General features: G+C 42.5%; 1 protein-coding gene across 1 annotated transcript in view; it reads right to left on the bottom strand.

The window, feature by feature from the left end:
* hydin (HYDIN axonemal central pair apparatus protein) overlaps window positions 1-19,277 on the bottom strand; it is a 106,156-nt gene that overhangs the window by 41,741 nt on the left and 45,138 nt on the right. The window contains exons 19-31 of the mRNA XM_072695200.1: window positions 17,809-18,047; window positions 16,453-16,714; window positions 14,285-14,428; window positions 11,147-11,290; window positions 10,062-10,375; window positions 5,807-5,917; window positions 4,372-4,645; window positions 4,065-4,274; window positions 3,841-3,981; window positions 1,752-1,926; window positions 631-761; window positions 322-458; window positions 92-228 (exon numbers count right to left, since the gene is read on the bottom strand). Of these exons, the coding sequence (XP_072551301.1) occupies window positions 92-228; window positions 322-458; window positions 631-761; window positions 1,752-1,926; window positions 3,841-3,981; window positions 4,065-4,274; window positions 4,372-4,645; window positions 5,807-5,917; window positions 10,062-10,375; window positions 11,147-11,290; window positions 14,285-14,428; window positions 16,453-16,714; window positions 17,809-18,047 (2,419 nt within the window). The remainder of the gene's footprint in view (window positions 1-91; window positions 229-321; window positions 459-630; window positions 762-1,751; window positions 1,927-3,840; window positions 3,982-4,064; window positions 4,275-4,371; window positions 4,646-5,806; window positions 5,918-10,061; window positions 10,376-11,146; window positions 11,291-14,284; window positions 14,429-16,452; window positions 16,715-17,808; window positions 18,048-19,277) is intronic.

Raw genomic sequence — 19,277 nt, 5'->3', positions numbered from 1 at the left:
AGAACGAGATGCCATAAACGTCTTGTATGTTTGTGTGTGTATGTCCCAATACTTTTGTCCATGTAGCGTATCTAGGCCATTATGAACCAACCTGTGCCTGCAAGTGACTGGCGCTCAGCTCTAAAAGACACAGAGGCAGGCCCTGCGTTGGTCACTTTGACAATGTGAGTAGGGATGCTACCATGGATCACATAGCCAAAGTCCAGGATGTAATCAGGCAAAACAAATCTGTTGAGAAGATGTATTATAAAGATCATAATTAGCATAATTTGCTAAATATGCTACATAAAACTTTAAATGCTTCTAGGTGTGTAGTCTCACCTGCCAAGCTTTTTGCGCCATTTGCTACTGGATCTGGATGTTTCACTTTGTACAGTTTCTCTTTGCAATTTCTCAGTGGCTATGGCATGTTTTTTGACCAGGATCCTCTCAACTTCCAGCTGCAGCAAAGCATCATACTACACACATGCACAAAAACATGCTTAATAGATCAAAGACTAACATACAATATACATACACAGGTCTATGCTAAAACAGTAGGTTGCTATTTAGGTTTATTCAGCAGTCAGTGAGTGAAGCCGTGACTGAAGACTGTTTGTAGTGGTGTGTAGAGCTCAGAGTTGCACTCACAGTGGGGATGTAATCCTCTTCATGCATTTCAACTTCTGCCGTGGCAGGCCTGCTCAGCACCTCCTCCCTTTGCCTCTCACTTTCCACAGCCTCCTTCGCCTCCATCATCACTGAGATATATCGCTCCTCATCTACACAAAAGCACAGATTTAACCTAGGCTGTGCTGAAGAACAGGGCTTGAAAATGTTGGTGTGCATTGCTTAACCCTCTTTTACTAGATATCTTGAAGGATCTCTAAAAAAAAACTGAATCAGTGCTCTACAGAGAAATGAATACCAGGAAATTATCCCTAGAAGTGGATCTGGATTTTAAAATGTATGGACTTTTAAGACTTGATAAACATGCAATTCCACAGCCAAGTCAAAAAGATATTTGGAAAAGCAATGATCTGACGGATCATCCATACAGCATCTCTCACGGATCGAAAGACTGAAGATCTGCATTCTTTACTCGTAGATGCCTGACTAAGCAGCGCATTGCAGAATCCTGAATCAATACCCCATCAAAGTCCCTGCTTTATTTCCCTTACAAAACCAACATTTGCTGACACTTCCCTGGATCACAGCTCCCAATAAGTGTGAATGTGCACTTCTAGACAGGTTCCACAGATTAATCACACTCTTTCACCAATCTCCAGGCTGGCTCAGGACTGCACAGCTTTGATCAATGAGATACTTCCACAGGTCTCTGAACTAGTGCAGGGTTAGATGTATGTGATTAATAGTACCATTAATGTGGACTTCAAGCTGGCTCATGATCAGCAAAACTAAAAGTCAAGTGGGTTGGCCACTAAGCTGGCCCTGACTTGCATATGTACTTGGTGAACAAGCATTTAAGATGTAAAAGAAATGGAATGGAAAAGGAATCTGCTTGTTTATGTGTAATAATTGAACCAATAAAAAAATACTTAAGGAACCCTGAAGAGCTTAAACTGTTATTTAGTACTTGGCCGATCTGTAGCCACACAAGGATTACATTATATTCTGATGTTAAAGGAGGACTAATGCCGGCACAAGCTGGCTATACATCTAAGCTTTTTCCCCACAAAGACAGCATATGTACTGTCTCAGGTCTTTAGTCAACCCCATGGTCAGCAGTATTACAGTGAGGATGTCTTTACCTAGGTCTCTGGGAAGGTCCAGGACCACTCTAGGGAAGATGCCTTCTCCTTTCAGGGTAATGATTTCTGGCTCAAAGAAGGCCACTTGCAGCTGGAAAGTCTTCTGGAAAACATCTGGGATTCCAGGCAGGTAGTACACTGTGAGCCTCAGTTCAGTATTCGCCTCTACATGGCCCTTCAGAATATATTTAAAGACAGACATTTAGTATTTTATAACCCTTACATTATACATTATTTTGCCACAGTTCACATGGACATGCACTGAACGAAGAGAACAAAATGACAAGAAGAGGTTGGGTAGCATAAAAGAGTTTTACAGCGGCATGTGTCAGGCACTCAGTCTCACGCTCTCCCCAGGGTGATCCCGAGCTGCCGCCCAGAGGCCCAAATAAGGGCATCTCCGTCACTTCAGTTGGGTTCACTCATTGCTCTTTGTTTGTTAATGTGTTTCACCTGGGACTGGGAGTACTTAAGGAGCTTTACCCCCGTGAATTGCCCTGCCGTGAATTGACTCTGTTGGGATCTCTGAGACGCTCGGAGATTCCTCACGCGTTACCGGCATTTTCAGGTCAGCTCAAGATTGCGGTCCACGTTCGGTAGAAGGTCTCCACCCTACTCTAGACTCAAGCCAGGTGCGTTCGCTTCATGCTTTTTGGTCTAGCGTCTGGTTCCCTAGCCTCCCCCCTTTTTGTACACAGAGCACAGCTCTGTCCTTGGTTTTGTAACTCCCCTTTAGTTCTTCCCCTAGTTTCACTCTCATTCAACTGCCTGCTCCTCCCAGTCCCAGGTTTGTTGTGTTGTGCGCCATTTTGTTTGTCACGTTTGGGTTCTGTTCATGGTTTTGACCATGTTTCTTCACCTCATGTTTCTTGTCCCTGTGTTTGGTGTTGGTTTTGTTAATAAACCGTCTTGCTTTGGTCTCCATTTCTGCGAGTGTTTATCCCTTTAGGTCTAGCCTTACACGCCATGATAGCATGCAATAGCTTGAACACTGTTTCTATGAATAGCTAAGTGATTAAAAGATGGCTTGATTTCCAAAAGGCATTAGGTTAATTCTGAAAAAATATATATGTATTAAAACTATATGTATTTAATATTTAAAGCAACATTAGGTTTAATTTTCATCTTTCACAATAAAAATAACAAAAATTCAAAGAAACCCAAAGCAAAGGTTTGGGCACACTGCATGGTCAGTACTTAATATCACCCCTTTGTAGCCAGATTTGTAAAGAGTCGTCCAATTATTGTTTGGGAGCTTTCCTCCACTCGTCCTTGCAAAAGATAACTAGTTCTGTGAGTTCTGTGTCATCTTGCATGCACTGCTCTTCTGAGGTCTTTCTAGAGAGTTTCGATGATGTTTAGGTCAGGAAACTGTGAGGGCCATGGCAAAACCTTGCAAAAGCTTGAGCATCTTACAGTAGTACATTTTGAATTTGGAGGTGTGTTTATTAGGATCATTACTCTGCTGTAGAAGCCACCGTCATTGTATCATCAGGTTTTTTTTTTACAGATGATTCCCTGTTTCACTGGCTGCAACACAAGACAAATGCATGCTTGAGCCACCTCTGTGCTTAACAGTTGGGTAGGTATTCTTTTAATGAAATTCTGCACCTTTTTCCTCCAAACATACCATTGTTCATTACGGTCAGATTCTTTTTTGACTTCATCAGTCCACAGGACTTGTTACGAAAATGGAAAATGTTGGTGTAGATATTCCACATTGACCGTTGTGGGGAAGATGCAGGAAAGGTTTTGGCCCATGGCTGCTAATTCTTGAGACAAGCTTTGAAAGTAGCACTACTTTTTGTCTTCTTAATGATCACTATGAACATGTCATAGCCTTGACTAGCTAATTAAGGTCTGAGACCCTGGTAAAAGTTACCAAAGAACTAAAATGTCTTGGCCTCTTGGTGTACCCAAGGTGGTCCTTTCCTCTTTTCTCTGATATTGTACAAAACAATACACTAATCTTACTTAACATTTTAGAATGTTTCATCTTTAACTTTGTGAAGAGGGGTGCCTAAACCTTTACACACCACTGTACAAGAGTAGGTTTCTGCGTTTATGCAAAAAGTGCTGTCCATCTTACTGTGCTGGGAATAACAAGATGCTGTCCAGGTAAGGGGTCTTCAGAGGAAAGCTGTTTATCATCTAGCAGAGCACTGAAGTCAAAACCCACTCTCCCCGTGTTCCTGAGGGTAATCTCTGCCTCTGCCACTCGGTCAAACAGCTGACAATATAAAAAATATTGATTTTAAAAGAGAATAATAAAAAAAAACTTTTGTGAAGGACGTACGCTATAGGAATATCAACCTGATGGCCCAAGTCAATGTCAGTTGCGTCCAAGGCATATGTGACCAGTGATGCCTCTCCTTTAAGGACGATCTCGTAGGTAGGGCCTTGCTCTACCTGACACAGCGCCAGCACTTCAGCCCTGATGTCAGAATGGCCGAAGAATGAGAAGGTTACCAGCTGACTCTCGCCAGGCTGCAGTACACCAAAGATTGGCAAGATGTCAAATACCTGTGAGAAAGAATGAAAGAACGAGGGGGGGTGCATCATTTTGAGCAAGTCTCAAATACAACTCAAATGAAAGAAAAAATGACCAAACACTGCCTACCTCCTCCACTCCTACACTTAGGCTCTCTCTTGCTGTTATGCTGGCTGTGCTGAGCTCCAGTCTGGTCACAGTACGTGACACTCTACTGGGCTCCTGGTCATGTGGAGTGGAACTGTCTTGGCCATGAGCAAGCCCTCCATCCAGTTTCAGAACATCCTGCTCGTAGGTTGATAGTGGCTCGTTTGAGGAAAATCGCTCTTCCGTGTCAAGCTCGAGGTCTTTGCTCTCCTTGGGCCATTCCTTTTCCATCTGAGCACTGTGGATGTCAATGTGCCTGAAACCAGTGTTTATAAATCAAGAAGTGGTTTCAATGACTCATCAAGAAGCATCAAAACCTTATTAACTCTCGATCAGAAGCAAACTGCCAGGTCACAATCTCTCTGTCTTTTCTGGCCCATCAGTCTCTACAGTCAAGCCAAATTGAAATTGGTTCTGTCACTGCAGCCATTAATTACAACAAGGGCTTAATAATTGAATAGGGATCATTTATCATAACATGTCCCCACAGGATATCTCAGGACCAGACCAAAGATGGTACTGCAAAGAGAACCAGACAGATGCGTAAGCGACTAAGATGACTACAGAGTAGACGAAAGCGCAGTGAAAAAGAACAACCGCACAGTGACACATAGATGGGTCACAAGTCGTGACTAAAATATTTGGAAACACCATCTCTTCCTCCTCCCATCCTCTCTGGTGTGGAAAGATCCAGCTGTGTAGGTGAAGGCAATGTGTCACATGTCCAAACACAACTGCTTTGTGTTGTGAAGCTGTCAGCCTGAATCTTCTCACTGAAACCACACAAAGTGGCAATGGGGCTGGAGAAAGCTACAGTGTCATGCTGTTTTATGGAGGAACAGCAGGGGGCAGTGTTGTATGGGGAACTAAAGCTCACTAAAGTCTTTTCACTCATGCAGGCTGCATAGGTTTTATTTAACATGGGTAATGAATGTTCTCCTCAGGACTCCTCACAAAAAGAAACATCTACACCCTTTGTTGTTTTTTTGTATTTTAACAAATCTAATTTAAAGCATTCTGCGTTCTCTGTTCTGTCCCACTGCCCTTGTTTTTGCACGTTCATAGATCATCGTCTGACACTAATCCCCCGACAACGTCACAGCAAACAATTCAATTAAGCAAAACTGACAGCGCTGATGGAATAAGAGTGTAGAAAGTCTGGTGTGGACTCCCAAAGGAAGTCACTCCACTGGAGGTTCTTGGGGGACAGCAATGAGTATTTACTAAAGGCAAAAACACAGCCAAGCTTTTGTGTAACGTAGGCAACTACGTAATGTGTGGAGGGGACCCAGAGGTAAATTGCACTAGTTTTGTGGGTAATGTTGTTACATTATTTCTGCAAATTAGCAAAAGGGAATCTAGGGATTTTGGCAACAGCAGCTTCCACGATTACAGCCCGACAGGCAAAGTCTCAGACCTGTTCCAGAATCTCCCAGCGGTAGCCTCCTGTGCCTCCAATGGCTCCTGCTGCGCCTCCTCTCGCTTCTCCTCTGCGTCTCCCTCCATCATGCCCTTCTCCCTGTGAAACCTTGAAGGAGAGAGTAGAGAAAGCAATCAGGTTTCTCATCAGATTTCTCCAACGGATGGTGAACGTGAGTCAGCTAACTCGGATGAAAAAACCTATCTGTCAGCAAGAAATCCCCCCGACGCAGCAGGTGGTGATATAGTGCGGAATGGTGTAATGATGGAGCCCTGGCGGTGGCCTTAATTACTGATAGGCTTTTAATTAGCAAGCTGGACAATGTGTGCTGAAGGCTCGGAGGTATTGATAGGAAAGGTCACGGTGTTATTGGGTGGCCAGGCCAGTGGGCGGTTGAAGAGAGGCAGGGGGAGTGATTAATCTTCACCGGTCGGCACTCCAGTCCCACGGAGAGGGGTATTGATTTGTCCGAGGCAGGACATGGCAGCTGCTGAAGAACAATTAAAAACTATAAAAACTCTAGTCCGTGCGGCCTGGAGCTGGCCTGCTATTGACAGCTGAGATTTAACACGGTGCCTTGTGCTTCGTATGCTGTTTTGGGCAACCGCCATGCTTATGTGTATGTATAATGTATTTACACAAATTCTCAGTAACTGAACACCAAAAGCACCATTTTAGTCCATAATGTTTGAAGGGATTACACTATGTTGATTTTTTTCATTATGAGCTCCAGTAGCACTGAACATTCCCATCAGCAGGGAAAAGGGTGCTGACTGCTTTATTCCACCATAAACCATCAACAGCTTATTCAACCATGGCAGTTTATTCAATCTCTTCTTATGGCCCGTGAGGCTTGACTGGATCTGTCCAATTCCAGCTCTTATCAAAAGTGATGCACATTTCCTCGCAGGCATGAGCATCCAGTCCCTGAACTGCTCGGCACTGCACCCTGCAGCTGGGTTTCAGGTTCAGGTCCCAGCTGTGCCATGTGCCAAGGGTTATCAAGGATGTCCCCTTCCAAGCACTTTGAGAAATGTGTGCATGCTGCATGGTCAGTAGTTTGAAAGATGGTGTCAGGCTTCACATTCACTGCGGAAGGTGTGTACCCCCCCCCCCCCCCCCCCCCCCCCCAAGCCTGGCACCGCTGACGCGCAGTAGGGGAGAGATCTGCGACACTGGGAACTAAGAACGACTGTGACTAGGCTGGAAGAAAAAACAGTGAAACTGCAGGAAGGAACTGTGGCCAAAAAAGTGATGAATGTTGTTGTACAGTGTTTGTGGTCCACTGCAGCCAAGTACCTTTAAGGGCAAGAGATGTGTCCTGATCTGGCTTTAGCGATACTCTTAACTAAATTTGTTCATACTGTTTCTTTGTCAGCTTTGAGGACTCTAAGACAGCAAAGGACAAACAACTCTTGATGTTAAAGTTAAAGCAAAAATATCATCTACTGTATTGCGAACATAGTTTGACAATACAAGATATGCACTGTAAATAAATAACTGTAAATTACTGAATGTCTGGGTTGCCAGAATTTCCTATATTCTAATAATCCCATATTATTTATTGTTTACAATACATAACTATAAAAATACACTGTAAGAAATGCAAGTCTCAACGTAAAAATTATTGGTGGCACATAATATTTTAGTCTTATTCTTTCATTCCTAATTGTTTGATATCAACTATCTGCCCGACAGTATAATCCTGTGGTAATGCAAGAGTGACCACTGCCATGCACAGCCAGTGCATGTAGACACACGCAGCAGTATAAAAATGGTAACCTTCAACACTGAGGCCAGATGTATCCTCAAGAGAAAGTAGCATGGGGGAATGAGTACCCACTGTGAAGAGGGAAAGGACACACCCGATATGCAAATAGAGGATGCCAGGAGCCAATGATAAAGGAGTTTTACTTCAAAATGTTGCACATTTTGTCACATGTTTCTTATGTTTGCCGGACCCCAGAAAGAATAGCAATAGCAGCTAATGAGGATCCAAATAAAACATTCAAACTCACAGCACAGCTGACTCAGATCCAACATTTTTACAGTGCGTATGACAATCATATTTTCAAACCTGCCAGAGAATCATGAACGCAGGTTGCTTTCTCTGCTTTATATAATCTATGATCTATTTTACAGCCACTTTTGATGTGTGTTTGAGGTCAGTATCCCTTTGGAACACCCAATTGTGTCCAAGTTTCAACAGTCTAGCTCATGGCTGGACGTTATGATAAAGAATTCTGAAGTAATCCTCTTTTTCCACTAATCCATCCATGTTGTGTCCAGAGCATGAAGCTACCACCACCATGATTAACAGCTGGTACAGTCTTCTTGGGGATGGCCTCACCTTTACACCTCCAAACATAGTTCGGGTCATTGTGGCCAAACTCTGACTTTGTCTCATCTAACCATAAACGTGTCCTCCAGAAGGGTTTGCCTCTATGATCAAGTGATCAGCTGCAAACTTTAATAATGCTTGAAGATGTTAATTTTGGAGCAGGGGCGTCTTTTTGGGACAGTAGCTTCTCGGCCAGTGGCGAAATAAAATTTGCTTGGTGGTGGACAGCGACACTGGTGTTCCAGCAGCTACCAGTGGTATGGTAAAACTTGGTGATTCTTGGGTTATTCCTGACATCTGAACCAACTTTCTCTCAGATGAAGGTGACAGTTTTTTTTATGGCAAAGTGGTGACACCTTCCAAACTTGTACTTATGTACAATTGTTTCAACTGAACAAAAGGGTTTTGGTCCAGGAGACGTTTCTGACTTGTGTAAATCCATGACCACCTTTTTTCTTTTTCATTGTACTTTATGCTGATCAATCCAATGAGTGCTGCCAAACAAATCCTTTTAATTGGGCACAGATAAACTACCAGCTGTAGTCCATAATGATCACTAACAGGAAGTGAAGAGGCCTGGGCATTTGCAAGTTAAAAGACATTTTGGAACTTTTGGCACCACTGAATTAATAATCTAAGGGGATGTATGTATTGTCTGTATGTATAATTTAAACTGTGTTTCTATTGAAGATTTTGTTCACTTGATCTGCCCCAGTATATTAAGCATGCATGTTTTTTATGTAGAGATGTTATTATGTTGGTGCTGGAATGCAAGACAGGTTATGCTTGGAACAAAACAAAACAAAAAATATTCCTTTTCTAAACCTAAGTACATATATTAGTCCAGTGTCCATCAGGTTTAACAACTAGATGGTGTGTAGTAACAGAAAGTGATCATCCATCCCACATCCTTGTGTTTGCACTTAGAACAGGTGAAGAAGGTGAAGGCTACACAGCGCTTTTTTGGGAGAAAGAACAGCATTTTGTTTTAGCAGTGTAGTGCAAGCTGCTCTTGTTCAACAGAGGGGAAGGAAACAGCCTGCCTAAGTGTCGTTTTAATTGGCTACTATACTGGCAGCTGCATCAACACCGTCTGTCCCCTTCTCACTAGAGCGTCTTCTATTAAAAATGTGCTGGTCCTTAAGCAACACAAAGCTCTGTCCACACTGTTTAAAAGTGCGAATTACCATACTCTTCATAATCCGTGTGTGAGGGACAGGACTAACACTAGGCACGAGAAAGCAGGTTAAAAATGAAGCTGACTGCGGACTATAAAATGAGATATAAATGAATTAATCTATACTATGATAGGTTTGTGCCTTTTTTGAATAATATGATTTGGCTCCTTTTCTGATGACTGTGCCTTTTCTGAGTTAAGAGTGGCTGATGCCAGATCTGCCATGATATAGTCAGATATATGCTTAAGTTTAAGGTCAAACAAATGCATTACCCCCCAAAATGCTAATGTGGCCAACAGTGAATGAAGGCTTACATGGACCAGTGAACATGGGCTCATTTACATAATGCTGAGTTTCAAACTCAACTGTATTTCAATCATCATTAGCTATGTTAGCATTTCTTGTGTGAGCCTGTCCTTCAGGTGACAGTTTAAATAAGTGGCACAGGAGACGTTTTGCCTTAAAGGAAAAGTTGAAACAAATGTTAAAGGAATGGCACGGCTCCATCAAATATTAAAGCAATAGCTAGAACATTAGTTTGAAGAACTTATATATATTTAACAATGAATAAAAGCCACTGATCGCTTGAGGTCATTTTGATAATGCTAACCACTAATGCCAACCTTATTTTGACACCTATTCCTCAGGTATACAATTACACCTCATTCAGTGCACCTGACGCAATTCATCAACCAATTAGAGAGGCCTTCATGAGTTGAATTCACAGTCTTACCTGATACAGTATTGCTGCTGGTCTAGCAGGAAGGCCCAGTGAAAGGACACAGGGAGTGGGCTGCAGTTGGTCATGGTGATCTGCTGTTGGGCCTCGGTGTGGTTGAGTACACAGCCAAAGTCCAACATGCTGCTAGAGAAGTGTAAGTTGGGGAAGTGCACTTCACCTCGCAGGGCCACTGAGTCACGCTGAGGGTGGCCACTATACCGCACCTCCAGCACCTCCTCTGCCACACGACTTACGAGATCTGACCGGTATGAGGGGTCGAAGCGCACCCACTGCTCGGTCTCAGCACCCACACCCAGAACCAGACACTAAACACACAAACACATAGAAACAGACTGACTTTTATTTTCTCAGGTTCAGGATTTATACCGAGGGTAAAGGTGAAGCTCTTATTATTGCTTCTGTCTGGTCACTTACACTATATGTTCAAAAGTATGCAGACAGCTATACACTAAAGCAGCCACTGCAGAGTGTAAACAAAATGCAGTGTAAACATTATTAATACCCTTGACTGGAATGAACAGGTGTCTAGAACTTTTGGAAGTATAATGCTTGCCTCATATCAGTATAAAAAGCTTGGAAATGGAAGTGCTTTTTAATGTGTGCACTGCAGTTACAGCAACTTGTCATGTGCAGAATTCTTCAGAAATTGTTTTCTGATTTGATTTTAAATGCCAATATCCTTCATCTTTGCTTACATTTTATTGCATTTCACATTGGTCCAAGTGTAAAGTGTGTGTGGGTTTTCTAACCTCTTTTTACCCCTTAGAATTATCTTCAAAAACGATATTTTTGCTGTTGCCCAAAAACACTGCATCTCTGAAATGGTAGCTTTACAGGAGAAGGACAACGCCTCTCAACATTCAATGAGGCTCAATGTTAAAAGATTTATTTCCAAGTAATTTTGGAGCACTTCTATTGGTCCATTCATTCATGAATCGATGGCTGCCAGATTAAAAAAACACAGATACAAGGCTTTGCGCTACAGTGATGATGTGTAAATACTCATGTATTAATGAGCCAAAATGCTTCTCCGCTTTAAACAGTTATCCTCACAAACTGCTTTTTGAAGAGCGCACCTTTAAGGAGGTGAAGGAGTCATCACCAGCATGGTCGCAAAGTCCAAAAGGCTCAGCCAGGGTGAGCTCCATAGAGAGGGTCAGGGTGGACACGTTTTTTAGACACAGCCTCTCATACAGAGGCACCAGAGGCATGCTTGGAACCTGTAGGAAACAGAACTGAACTGAGATAATTCAGAAAGACAGATCTTAAACATGTCTTAAACATATCGTAAAGTATATCAATGATGAGGAATGTGATATATATGGTTGATGCTTGGTTCATGTTTTGCAATTTGCACTCTGATTCTTGCTTGTCAAGGCTGTCCCTTGCAATTCTGACCTGAGAGGGTATCTAATACTCAATCACCCACAGGCTGGATGTAATATTTCTCAAGCCAGACTTGCATTCTTCCTCCATAAGGCTGGCACAAACTCTAACAAACCAGTATCCTCCCCTTTCTTTCCTCCAACTCAGGCACTAAGTGTCCTCTCCTTCCTCTTCTCCCTTTGCCTTTTCTTTTAGATGCTTTAGTCCTGCAGGCCCCGCTGTGGGAGCTGCCTGTAAATCTAGAAGCAAGGGCTGTCAACACGCAGATGGATGGAAGCGAATCAGATAAAAGAACGCCACAGCGTCAAATTAGCATTTTTAGATCTGAAAAAAAGCTGTCTTGCGAGGGACCCTGAAAGCAGCTGTCAAAAGATAGCAGAGATCTATGAAAATCAGTATAGCTGAAGCTGAATGGGGAGAGAATAAGCGAGAGTGTGTGTGTGTGTGTGTGTGTGTGCGACAAAAGAGGATGTGTGTGAGAGAGAGGGAGAGGGAGAGAGAGAGAGAGAGAGAGAGAGAGAGAGAGAAAGATAATAAAAGTGATATAGGGCAGACAGAAAATCAGTTTCATTATGATGATGGTTCTCCCTGAGCTAGAAGTGCTTATTCTTCAGCTCTGTTCGAACAGAGGAGGAGCAGAGATGTGCTGTAGTGGTGCTGAGACCATTCGTTGTTCCAAATGTTACTCTTTAAAGGATTTCACACGAATTCCAATGTTTTGGACGTTTTCTAAAGGTCTGTATATTAAAACATGCTTATGTGCCTTTGGGGTAGACAATAAGCTTCAGTTTTTAAATGGCTTCAGACCAGAAAGGACCCTACGGTCAACTTTGTTTTACTTGCAGTAGCTGATTAATAACCTGGGTGTGTTGTTGCAAACGGTGGGAAATGCTTAATGGAGAGAATCAGTGTTATTTCTACGTAAAAAAAAAACTGTGCCAGTTCTGGTTTTACAGCACTCTAAATATGCTGTTGAAACTGAGATTAAAGTTATAAGGATAAAGCATTGAAGGTTTGCAGTGATCCCTACTTCCTACACTGCATAGGTCTTTAAAAAATAGCTGCTTGGCATTAATACTGCATAATGTGACACAGAAAATGACATCTAGAATTTAGCTGCATCTGGACATACACTAACCAATCAGCCATAATATAAAAAGCTGCCTAATATTATGTAGGTTCACCTCGTGCCACCAAAACTGCTCAGACTTCACAAAATCTCCTCAGGTGTGTGGTATCGGGCACCTGTATTGCCAGATCGCTGGTAGTCCTTTCTTGGCCCATTTTCTTCGTGAGTGACCACTGACAACACATTAACTTCACAAATTGACTGCTCACTTGCTGCTTAATATAGAATATAACTTGATAGGTGCCACTATAACCAGATGATCAATGTAATTCACTTCACCTGTCAACAGTTTTTACGGTTGTGTGTTTTAGTGTTACGGCTGATCAGTGTATTTTTATATATATATATATATATATATATATATATATATATATATATATATATATATATATAGTATAGTTTTTGCCTGTAGAACTGTGGAACATACATAAGAAGTAGAGAGCAGGTCTACCATGCAGTTACAATGCCTGTTAAATAGTTCACATTTAATAAATACATTATGAATTCAAATTTAGATATAGCAAACAAATTTGGTCAACCAATATAAACCAAATAAGAGAAAAAAAAGATTTTTGTTTGGACACGAAACAATAACAAATCCTTAGTGCTAGTGTTCGGGTCAGCAATCTATTTTCCAATTCATTAGACCGTAATTCTGCCCTATGGGTTGAGCCATCCTTCCACAGTGAATTGACTGATGTATCGATTCACTGATCTCTAAAAGGATTTGCAGTAGGAACAAGCAGGAGTAGAATACGCAGTTGGACAGGATGTATCTGCACTGCTTTCACATGCAGTAATGGCCATCGTTTGCTCTAGAGAGTAAACAAAACAACAAACGGCTGAGGAACTTTCTTTGTTTGTGAGGGAAGAGATAATTGCCACAACGCAAGCACACGGAACAGACTGACGCATTGCCAGCGTGTAAAGCAGCCCTCCCAGCACTAAAAAAAAAGAAAGATTTGATGAACAAAATCTCAGCGTTCAGCCACCGAGCTGCGGCACAAATCTCTCGACGCATGCATGACAGAAATGACATCTGATGTCGAAGTTCTTATGCAATACCGGGTTCTGCCTCACTACCCCCTCAATCTTGCTCTGGTGACATTATGAAATGCCAGCATAATGAAGTAGGTTAACATTATATAATGGTGGAGGGAGGAGTTTTCAATAGAATTTCAGAGGAAGAGCATGCAGTCAGGAACACAAACACATAAACTCATACATACACTATAGGTCTAAATGTTTGTGGATACCCCTTTTAAAGAACGCATTCAGCATTATGTTGGACCCATTGCTGACACAGATGTGCACATGCACACACACTGGTCTAGTCCCTGTAGAACAAAATAAACACATTAGATAAACCTACTGGCACCATGCCTAATGCCAGGCATGGGTTAGCGGGGTATAAAGCCTCCCGGTATTAAGCTGTGGAGAAGTGGATCTGTGTTCTCTGGAATGACAGTTTTGGGATGAGTTGGGGAGTGACCTCACTAACGCTCTTGTGGCTAAATGCAATCAAATCCTCACAGCAGTGCTCCAAAACATAGTAGAAAGCTTTCCTTGGACAGTAGAGACAGTGACTCCAACAAAAGCAGCACAGACTCTTTTTAAATACCCTTGAATTTGAAAGTAACACTGAATGAGCGGGTGTACCAGCACTTTTGTCCATATGTATGTAGGCACCCACACACACCTTTTCCACATAGAAGTTGAGCTGCTCAGAAGACATGTCTAGAACTGGAGCAATGAATTGGCATGAGACGTCCACAGTCATGATGCGTTCCTTTGCAGTCTGATGTCCCACGATGGCATGGCATACCAGCCTTTCTCTCACAACCTAGACACACACACATATATAAACACACATGTTAATCTTATTATCTAAAGACACCCACTGACTAGTGTAATACTTTTCTGTCTACATCTAAGTATGTTTTTCTGCTACCCCAGAGGAGCAAAATGTTTAAGGGAAGATGGGCTACTGCATTTTTATGCATTTGTAACTCTACAAAAATGTATACTACATGCTAATCCAGGTAGTCCTAATTTCTACATTTTAGAAATGTTGATATATTGGCAACTGTATTGGTCTCAGCAGATCCAGCCTCTTGCAGAAGATTTGTCTAAATCATAATTAAGTACCCCCAACTTAAGTACTACTGGCCAGGCTGTGAATTTGATATACAGTTGTGAAAATGAAGACAAAAGAGCCTTCTGAAAATAAATTTGAGATGCCGACAAGAAAGGCTCGAAAATAATATTCAAGTGTTCGGATACTTTGGTAATTACTATCGGATCGAATACGAGGAAATGGTAGCTGCATCATACCACCCAAGAACTGGCTAGACAAGGCCATCCTTAAAAACTCAGCATCAAAGCAAGTAGAGGATTTGTGAGGGGAGCCACAAAGAGTTCAACAGTCACTTTGAAGGAGCAACAGAGTTCAGTGGCTAAGGCTGAAGTGAATATGCAACAATCAGTTCTGCATCCAACTTGCCTGTATAGGAGGATGGCTAAAACGAATCCATTACTAAAGACAACACCACCAAAAACATCAAAAACATGTCTGGAGTTCATCCCAGCATTCTAGCTAAATGTGAGATAGGGTGTTGCAGTCTGACAAGACAAAAATTGAGCTTTTTGGCCAAAATTAAAAATGCATGCATGTGTGGCACAAACAACACACTGTCCATTCCCCAACAAATAGTGAAGCATGGGGGTGACAGCATCATGGTTTGTGGATTTGTTTTCCTCAGTGGAGGCATCTTGGGATAACTGAGGGATGGATGGATAGTACAAAATAATTATATAATAATGATAAGAATAATCAGCAAATAATCAGTTTTTTGAATTTGAACATTTACCTTGAGAGCAGACTGGTGTGCTATAACCTACTGGAGCAACCTGTGTCATTTGTTATCTAAACAAAATCGCTGGAACAATCTGTAATAGTGTCCCTTGTACTCCAAATTAATCTCTTGAATTTCCCAAGGCCCAGAACTTCCATATCAGCGTAACCTTGCTTTAAATCTTTCATATTCCAGACCCCATGCTTGATATGCACCTTTTTCATAGGCTCATCTCTTATCTTAAAACGATCTTTAGGCAGGCTTGACAGTGCTGCTCTGAAATACAGCTGTGCTCTGTCAGCCCTGAGCTCCAGCACACTGAAATACACCCCGGCCAGGGCCAAGCAGAGATGTGGAGCCCTGGCGTGGGCCGCAGAGACCTGGCCTTATCTCCACTCCTCACCTTCCCTCCTCTCCCGCTCCCCATTCAATCAATAGGGGCTCAGGGCAGCAATGCCCCAGAGAGGAAGTCAATATGCTGCTTGGCACGGCTCCATTAAGAGAAGATTAAGGGTGGTTTTGAAAGCCTTTATCTCTGTGCTATTCAACCTTTAACAGGCTGTGCTGGTGTGTGTAACACTGAGGAAGAAATGTGGCAATCACTTTTAGGCAGGCTGATGAACACATCCCAACAGATACTGATTACTTTGTGTAAAGTGCCGCAAACCTAATATGATTGCTCACTGACAGTAGATACAGTCTGCAGATCAAATATCTAAATAAAAGGGTATGTTATTTCAGCGCTGAACAGCTTTGGCTGAGTGAAAGCTTATTTTAGTGTGTGAATACAGCCATTTCACACAAAATACAACTGATAAGAAAACAAACTTAAAGCCCAGTGAAGCACTCAAACTCTGTGGCAAACCTGAATGCTTTGCAAAAGCCTTTGGTGCTGCAGTACTGAAAAGTGGTCAGATTGCAGCATGTCCTAACTGAGGCTTTTTCAGTCAATTCAGTCTATAAAGAATATAGCGATATATATTTTTTTTTAGAAAAGAAGGGTTTGCTCTACTTTGGGCGTGTCACAGGAGCCCTCCAGCAGCATGTTAGCTGATTGGCCTGGGGCAAGCTCCAATCGGATGGGTGTCAGGGTGAAGACAGGGCCATCCAACGGTGGAGTCGTCAGTGGACTCCTGGCTTTCCCCTCCCTGGAGGTGCTGGTGGGCGGTGGGCCTCTGCGGCGGAACTGCGGAAAGCCCTCTGTGGCCCAGTAGAGCTGGTGCAATCGGCCACCTTTGTTGGTCACTCTGAAATGGTACTGGCATGGGCCGGAGCTGCAAAGCAAACAGAGGACATGTGTTCCTATAAGTCTAAGGCTTATATTAGCTAAGCTCATGAAGGACTGATTGACCCAGAACTAATGGAGATAAGCTTAAATTAATCTCTCCAGTCTCAGAATTCTAAAATGTGGCCCGCAAAGATTTTGAGGAAAATGAACAGCTCGGGTCATTAGAGTTGCTATAATATGGGTAAGTGTGTGTGTTGGGATCATTTTTCGTAAATATTAATATGACATTTTGCATAATTAAATTAAAAATGAAGCTCAAATTATGTTAAAATTAGTTAGGGTCAAAATTATACATACAGAGCCAGAACTAAAGCGAACCTAATAACAGCTTAAATGTCTCTTGAACCTGGTCAATGCACATTGACCACATGCATTTAACAGCCATCATTACCTGACCTGTGTAAATCTACAACCATTCTTCATTCTTCAGATCTGCACTGAGCGCTATGGACTTTCCTATTGCATTGTCTGTTGGTCAATCCAATGAGTGCTGTCAAGTCAACCCTTTTATATGGACACAGAGAAGCTACCAGCAGTAGTCAATCATGATCACTACCAGGAAGGTAAGAGACCTTGGACTAGGAAAGCTCAAAGACATTTTGGAACTTTTTGAGCACATTCTGAGCACAACTAAACAAATTATCTAAGGACTGTTTGTATGGTTTTTGTAACCCATCTGTGACAATTTTGACAATGCTCAGTATTGTCATGACACTTGTATCTATGATAAGTGCATGTACACTTACGAACACAACTATATAACCAACAATTAGCGTTGTGTGAAGTACACAGAGAACTCAAAGTAATGTAAATCATCTATAAATAGCTTTTGACGTGTCCTACATTTACCTACAGAAATGGAAAAGGAGGTGCTGCATTATTAAAAACAGTAGCACTTGCCATCTTTAACGTTAATGTTATCCATACTGTTGATCCATTGTTATAAAGAATACAATCATACCAAATATGCGGAGACTGCCCGTCCTGCTCTTGTAGGTTAAGTAGAAAATTGTGTAATTTTGACTCTTTACCATTTTACATCACTTTAAAACTTGGTGATAACTCTACTGTACAGTGTACCTGAAGTGGGCTCCAAGATCCAGACTGGGGGCAAAGGGTCGGTCAGTGACAATGGTGGTGCCCTTGCCTGTGCCTGACACAGCAACTGTTTGGGTTTGGCTGTCCTGGATCGCCAGCTGCAGTTTGTCCTGGAAGGGCAGCGTGTCATCCAGGTGGGCCACCAGCCTTAGCTCGAGGTAGCCTTCCGGGGCGACCTCTCCTTCTGTGGGCTCCACACGCCACTGAGACCTGCTCCGAGCCTGTAGATATTGTTAAGATGTGGTAACATTCCACATGTTACATCCTGGCACTACACTGAAGCAGTCACATCTTTGTTATATCAGGGACACATATAAATGTAAATCGAAGTTTATGAACAGTACAATAGTATAAAGCATGAACCAAATACATTGCAATTAACAGAACAACATAAGCAAGAACTGTTGACACCTAGCAGGAAAGATGGCCTACTTTTGACCAGAATCTATTGTATTGCACTGGCCCTCATATGGGGGTATCTGAAATCAGTCAACAACAATTTCCTTCAACACACATCTCAGTGAGCTGCCACTTACACGCCTCCGCTAAGCCAAATCTTATCTCGCCCTTGTAGTTTAATGAGGGGCGCCTTTTTAATGAGCAGCCAGGGAGAGATATTTGTGTGTGTGTGTGTGTGTGTGTGTATGTGTATGTGTATGTGCTCTCCTTCCAGCAGGATTCCCTTTATCAACCACTGCTCTCAAAGACGAATTCAAGAATAGGAGTGGATGGAGCTAGAGTAAGAGAGAGAGAGAGAGAGAGAGAGAGAGAAAGAGAGGACTGAAGGATTTGTACTCTTCTCTCAGACTGAGGAAGAGTGCACAGGGGCTAATGAAGGCAATAAGAGTTATCAGCTGTGGGAGCCTGGACTCTGGGCTAGCACCAGTGGTGGGGTATTCATGCAGAGGATAACAAGGATAACCTTATGAGCCAAATACTTCACGTTCCCAAACACCTAAGATAGAGCAAAAAACCCTTCTTTCTTCTCTCTTTCTTCTCTGATGAGAAACACGGCAAATGAGGAAATCCCTGAAGCTTGCACTCATCTCTTTCTTTCTAGGCATTTGCACACGGCACCCTCCCCTTCTTCTCTTCATCTTCTCCATCTCCTCTCTAAGGCAGCCTCAACTATTAGCTGAAAGGCAGATTAAAATCAATTTAATGCGCCATGCTGATTGATGTCTCCCGCATAAAGTTGTAATTGGGATTTTCAGAGCGAGGGAAGAGAATGGCGGTGGGTTGTGAGTGGTTTATTCTGATTAATGGTGTATTATTTATCTTCTTCAGTGGGGCTCGTCCTGCTATTTGGGCACAGTACATTGCATTCATCATGTCCTACCTGCATCTGTCTCTTTGCTTGCCTCATCCAAGTGCAGGCCAAAAAGAAAGAAGCCAGGCTGCTTCTCATCTGGAGTGTGCAGTGTGCCGCGTAAACCTCAGACGTGAGTGAA

The sequence above is a fragment of the Salminus brasiliensis genome, chromosome 13, assembly GCF_030463535.1.
Source record: "Salminus brasiliensis chromosome 13, fSalBra1.hap2, whole genome shotgun sequence".
NCBI lineage: Eukaryota > Metazoa > Chordata > Actinopteri > Characiformes > Bryconidae > Salminus > Salminus brasiliensis.
The sequence above is the reverse complement of the archived record's forward strand: the minus strand, read 5'-3'. Positions and strand labels throughout refer to the sequence as shown.